Source organism: Bactrocera neohumeralis, chromosome 2, assembly GCF_024586455.1.
Source record: "Bactrocera neohumeralis isolate Rockhampton chromosome 2, APGP_CSIRO_Bneo_wtdbg2-racon-allhic-juicebox.fasta_v2, whole genome shotgun sequence".
NCBI classification, from domain to species: domain Eukaryota; kingdom Metazoa; phylum Arthropoda; class Insecta; order Diptera; family Tephritidae; genus Bactrocera; species Bactrocera neohumeralis.
The window spans coordinates 91703499-91709324 of NC_065919.1; the positions used below are offsets into that span (position 1 = coordinate 91703499).

General features: G+C 35.5%; 1 protein-coding gene across 1 annotated transcript; it reads right to left on the reverse strand.

Annotated features, from left to right (window-relative positions):
- Positions 1–263: 263 nt before the first annotated feature.
- LOC126752454 (V-type proton ATPase subunit B) lies at positions 264–4311 on the reverse strand. Its single transcript, XM_050463260.1, has 5 exons — positions 4194–4311; positions 3965–4119; positions 2576–3081; positions 1755–2510; positions 264–1672 (listed from the first exon to the last, which is right to left on the reverse strand). The coding sequence occupies exons 2-5, from the start codon at positions 4041–4043 to the stop codon at positions 1535–1537; spliced, it is 1479 nt and encodes a 492-aa protein (XP_050319217.1). The 5' UTR covers positions 4044–4119; positions 4194–4311; the 3' UTR covers positions 264–1534.
- Positions 4312–5826: the final 1515 nt, after the last annotated feature.

Sequence of the window (5826 nt, forward strand, 5' to 3'; positions counted from 1 at the left end):
TATTACATCTGTAAAGAAATTCTGGTTCTTACTCTAAGGTCTGTTAATTATTTTCTAAGAAATCTATCAAACTTAAAATATGAAATCTATAATTTAACTTCCGTTATTTAAAAAAGAGGGTGAAATGTTATTTTAAGCAATGCATTTTTTAAATACGGAAAAACTCCCCAACGACTTTTTTCGCTTTTACGTTTCATTTCTCTATAGCACCACGACAGAAGGGGCATCAAAAGCAGCAAACCAATGGGCAATGAAAACATAAATTTAACAGAGTAATACATTTGTCTCTCACTTTATTGTTGTAGTTGATATACATAGTTTCATAAATTTTATTTTATACATACATAAATTGTATTATTAAATTTATATATATTATAGACTTTTTTCTATATTTCTGCTCCCGCTATTGCGTTCTAGTTTACAACAAACATTGTTAAGAATTATTATCATTATTATCATCCAAAGGTTAGTTTCAACAAATTTTACAGTATGCTTAGTGAAAAAAAAATTTAAGCAATTTGAAAGCTCTAAAAAAAACAAGAAAAAAGTTTAGACTCATCAACTCTCACTGAAAGGCCAGTTGGCGAGTTGTGTCGAACATTTACGATAGATTTTCGCCAAGTGTGGGTTTGTTAAGAAAAACTCGGGTTTGTGTGCGTGTGAGTAGAGTTGGGATAGATTTTTTAATACTTGAACATTGAGTAACATGTATGCATGAACAAAACATTATTGCGTTAATTAAAAATAACTTTAAGTTGGAATGCTCTATATGTAAGTGTGTATATGTGTGCTTTTAAGCTGTGACTTCAAACTTGAAAACTTAAGAACTAAAACATGTGAGAATAAACAAGTTTTATCGCAACTGCGACTGGTGATGGGCTGCGTTATCTAGGTTCAGAGAAATCTTTAAGTTTTTTGGAGAAATAAAACAAAAGTATAATTAGCAGACACAAAAACCTGATATAATTTACAAGATCTTACAATGAACGGATAAAACACGAAGTAACACATCTATGCTGCGTTTTTTACAGTGATTCGCCTTTTCTAAACAATTAGTTATTTACATTCTTATTACGGTGTAAGGTGTGTTATCGGTATTTATGCTTTACATAACATTCAATTTAGCAAATATTTTAGATTTAATGACTTTTACAAAGTGTTTACAATTTATCTAACACATTTATAATTTAAGTAGTTGTAATAAAACATTTTAACGCCACACATAGCGGACGTGTGAATCATCAAGCGCGTCACAATTACAATTCATTGTCTCCTATTTTGCTAAATATCTTCGTTCGGCCATAATTAATTAGTTTCATTAGGATTTTCACTTTCAGTTGCAGTTTGAAGCATATTTCACATTTTTCCCATTTTATAGTTAAACTTACTATCGATGTTTTTCATATGATCTGATAATTAATAGTATATTTGATAGGGATGTAAGTTGATGGCGCTTTGCGTTTAAAACTGCAGCGGATACGTAAACCCAAAAAACAAAAAAACAAAATGAAAAGCAACATATTTGATAATAAATTTAATGGCGGGAATCTCTGGGATAGAATTCCGCGAGAATCGAAGCTGGAATACGCTTCAGCATCTCCTTGGGGAAGATACGCAGCAACTGCCAGCCAATATCCAACGATTCGAAGACGGTGCGGTTTTCGTAGTTACCCTGTGTATATAACATACAATTTACAATACAATTTTCCAAAGGCTAGCTGGGGATAATTCCATATAATTGCGAGTTAACTCACCTGAGAAATGAAGTTCTTTTCGAATTTGGTCAAGAACTCCAAGTACAGCAAATCATCAGGCGTCAGCGCCTCCTCACCAACGACAGCTTTCATGGCTTGTACATCCTTACCGATAGCGTAGCAGGCATACAGCTGATTGGAGACATCAGAGTGATCCTTGCGAGTCATACCCTCACCAATGGCAGATTTCATCAAACGTGACAACGATGGCAACACGTTAACTGGTGGATAGATTTGTCTGTTGTGTAGTTGACGATCAACGTAAATTTGGCCTTCAGTAATATATCCAGTCAAATCAGGAATTGGATGGGTGATATCATCGTTAGGCATAGTAAGGATGGGAATTTGTGTAATGGAACCATTGCGACCTTCAACACGACCGGCACGTTCATAAATGGTAGCTAAATCAGTGTACATGTAACCGGGGAAACCACGACGACCGGGCACTTCTTCACGAGCAGCCGACACCTCACGCAAAGCTTCAGCATATGAAGACATGTCCGTAAGGATGACCAACACGTGCTTTTCGCACTGGTATGCTAAGAATTCGGCAGCGGTCAAGGCTAGACGAGGTGTAATAATACGTTCGATGGTTGGATCGTTGGCCAAATTTAAGAAAAGACACACATTCTCCATAGAACCGTTCTCTTCGAAATCCTGTTTGAAGAAACGAGCAGTTTCCATATTCACACCCATAGCAGCGAACACAATGGCGAAATTATCTTCATGATCGTCCAAAACAGATTTTCCGGGGATCTACAAAATTTTTTATATATATTTATTTTAGGTAATGCTTTCACAATCAATTCCTGAATTTTCACCTTAACTAAACCGGCTTGACGACAGATCTGAGCGGCAATTTCGTTATGTGGCAAACCAGCAGCTGAGAAGATTGGAATCTTTTGACCACGAGCAATGGAATTCATCACATCAATAGCGGAAATACCAGTTTGAATCATTTCTTCGGGATAAATACGTGACCAGGGGTTGATAGGTTGACCTTGGATATCCAAGAAATCTTCTGCTAAAATTGGGGGACCTTTGTCGATGGGCTTGCCTGAGCCGTTGAACACACGACCCAACATATCCTCAGACACAGGTGTACGCAAAATATCACCAGTGAATTCGCACACTGTGTTTTTCGCATCGATTCCCGAAGTACCTTCGAAAACTTGGACGACGGCTTTGGAACCGCTCACCTCAAGCACTTGTCCGGAGCGAATTGTGCCATCAGCAAGGCGCAATTGTACAATTTCAGCATATTTAGGGAATTTCACTTCGTCCAAAATTACCAAAGGACCGTTGACACCAGAAACAGTTTTGTAGGCTGTAAATTTATAATAAATTTTCACATTTTAGATTAAAAAAAATAATTAAAAAGGATATACATTAAAATGCACTGATCTCGTGGTGTGGCACATGAACAGTTTTCTGCTAAGAGAAACGACGTTAATTAGCGATATTTTATCGGTGAGATAAGAAAATCCAACGACATAAAGAATGTATTGAACGTCAGCTGACTGTATATCAGAGCAATAACGAAAACCAGTAGAATGACAAATACCGAAAATGACAGCGAAAATGAAATCACTGATAAATTACATAAAAGTCGTAGTTAATTTTGCTTTTCGCAAAGTAAAACTTTGTTTTAGATTACAGATCATGGTAATATAAATATTAGAAGATGCTGTAGTAAAATATAATTTCTTTAACATCAAAATATATAAAATCTAATATTTGATAAAAGTTTTAAAATGTTTTTAAACTGGCAAAATGTTAATAAATAGTATCAAAACTTTCAGACAATTGTTTTTCATTTGGTCAGGTGCCTTCCCATTTGGTTGTTACTGTCATTCGGAACCACATTGATGTCACATGACTATCCCGATTGCAATTTTTTCAATTGTAAATCGCTTTTACCATGTCAATGGTAATTCTCATAGTTTTCAGCATTACTACGAGTCCCATGACCAAAATTGATACTATTCATCATAATAAAAGTGAACTTTTCAACAAAATAGGGAAAAAATTGGAGCTATGTAAAAACTAGACCCTCAATGCAACTACATTGAAATTGTATCGATTTTTGCACTTCTTCTTTGTCTTTATATTCGCTGAGCTCCTCGTCTGTCATGGCGGACCTAATTTTACATTGGCTCCGTCATACTATTAGAAAAAATAAACTTCACGATTATATTTGTTTTACTCACTTAAACGTGGCTGAGAGATGAAATCCCTGGAAACAGCCAGGACGTGCTCCCTGTTAGCTTGTTTTGCAGATATAGACATTTTGCCCTCAATTTATTTGCACTCCGAATTAGAGTCTCACAAAATCGTTTGTTGGCACACAAACTATACAATTAATCTAAAGAAAAACAACAAAAGTTTTTGATTATAGTTGGACTATACTCAATGAAATATTTTTTTCCACATACGCACAGTTTTCTAATAAGAATTTTTCTCTACAACTGGAGCCAGATACTTTTTGTGGTAGAGGACAGTCAGCTGCGCGTTACGACGTCGTTGGAGTACGAAGAAAAATTCACACTGAAGTTTAGAAAGAAATATTCACAGTGACAATATAACTGTCACGTGTGGTCATGTGACCAAAACCAGAGTTGCATGTGTGTTAACTGACAGTTATAGTGGATTGTTGTCTATGCTAGACATTTTCATCTGTGAATTGCAATTATTGTCGTATTTTCAGAGAACGTTTAAATGTTCTCTGTTCATGTTCTCTGGTTCTCTGCATTAACATTCTCTGCTCTGGTTCTTGTTTTGGGTGTGAGCTTATCCGCGCTCTGTGTGTGTCTTAGATTAGTTCAGCTATACACCATCCATGACAAGAGCAGAGAATGTTAATGAACAGAGAAGACACAAACGAGATGTTAATAAATATGGAAGGTGCAAATGTTAGCTGTACGAAAATACAGTAGAGGCCCGCTAATCCGGAATATCAGGGAATCCGGATTACCAAAGACATATCAGAACTATGTACTTGTATTAGAAAAAATATTTATAAATTTCTGTTTGTTTATTATAACAAATAATACACATGTTCCAAAAAAAAAAAAACTTAAAACAATAAAGCATAAAAGTGAATGTAGTGAATAATAAATATGTGATCCGGATTAGAGAATACGGATAGAGAATGTCGGTCCGGATTACAAGGGACATAATAGAAATTTTGAATTTTTTAACCCTGTCCGGATTACAGTGGAATCCGAATTAGGCCGTGTCCGGATTAGCGGGCCTCTACTGTATAAATTATTTGAAGGAACATCAAAAAATCGTAAAAGCGAAAGTTCGGAAATGAATGAATGAATGAATTACACCACGTCATAAAGCAAAATTCCCCATTTTTTAAGGCAACTCAACAAACTACGTCACTCTAAGAAGGAACCAAGCAAATTTTCAGCAATTCTTTCCTTTTACTTTTAGGGTATAACAGTTTGAACAATCACCAGTAAAGAGGGACAGGAGGTGCATTGCCCAAAATTATTGCTATTATTTTATTAATCAATTTACTTGGAAACAATTTAAAGTTTGTGTGATTTTGTGATTGTGTATTTCTTATATTATTTTACGATTTCCAATCCCACTGCAATTTGGTTGGAGTTTTGCAATTGGGTATCACGGTTTTCAACTCTGTGTCAGTGGGGTTGAGAAGAGTATCAAAAAATTTCAACTGCTAACAAGCAATACTACTTCTGGGAATATATGTGCATATGTACATACATACTTATGAATCTGCAATAAACACTATAAATTTGTAAGTTCTTTCTTTTTGGTTGCGAACGAAAGGAATTGTCGTATCCTCTTTTCGTAAAAACGTAATGTGTTTGCTTTTAATTAAACTCGATCTGTAGAGTTGCCACTCGTCTTCGAAATATACTTAAATATTGCTTGTAGAAAATCAATTGAAATATTGCGGATACAACCGTGCTCCCCGATCTGCCAAGCGCAAAATAAACAAAAGAATAACGGGAAGCAATAAGCACACGTACGGAAAATACCGGGATGGCAAGTGTGCAGCTTTTGACGGAAGCGTTTAAACTGTTGCTGCTGCTCT

Coding starts and splice junctions, on each gene's coding strand:
- LOC126752454 (XM_050463260.1), bottom strand. CDS start 4,043: ATGTCTATATCTGCAAAACAAGCTAACAGGGAGCACGTCCTGGCTGTT. Junction 3,082..3,964: donor CATCTCTCAGCCACGTTTAA/GTGAGTAAAACA, acceptor ATAAATTTACAG/CCTACAAAACTGTTTCTGGT. Junction 1,673..1,754: donor AAAAGAACTTCATTTCTCAG/GTGAGTTAACTC, acceptor TTATATACACAG/GGTAACTACGAAAACCGCAC.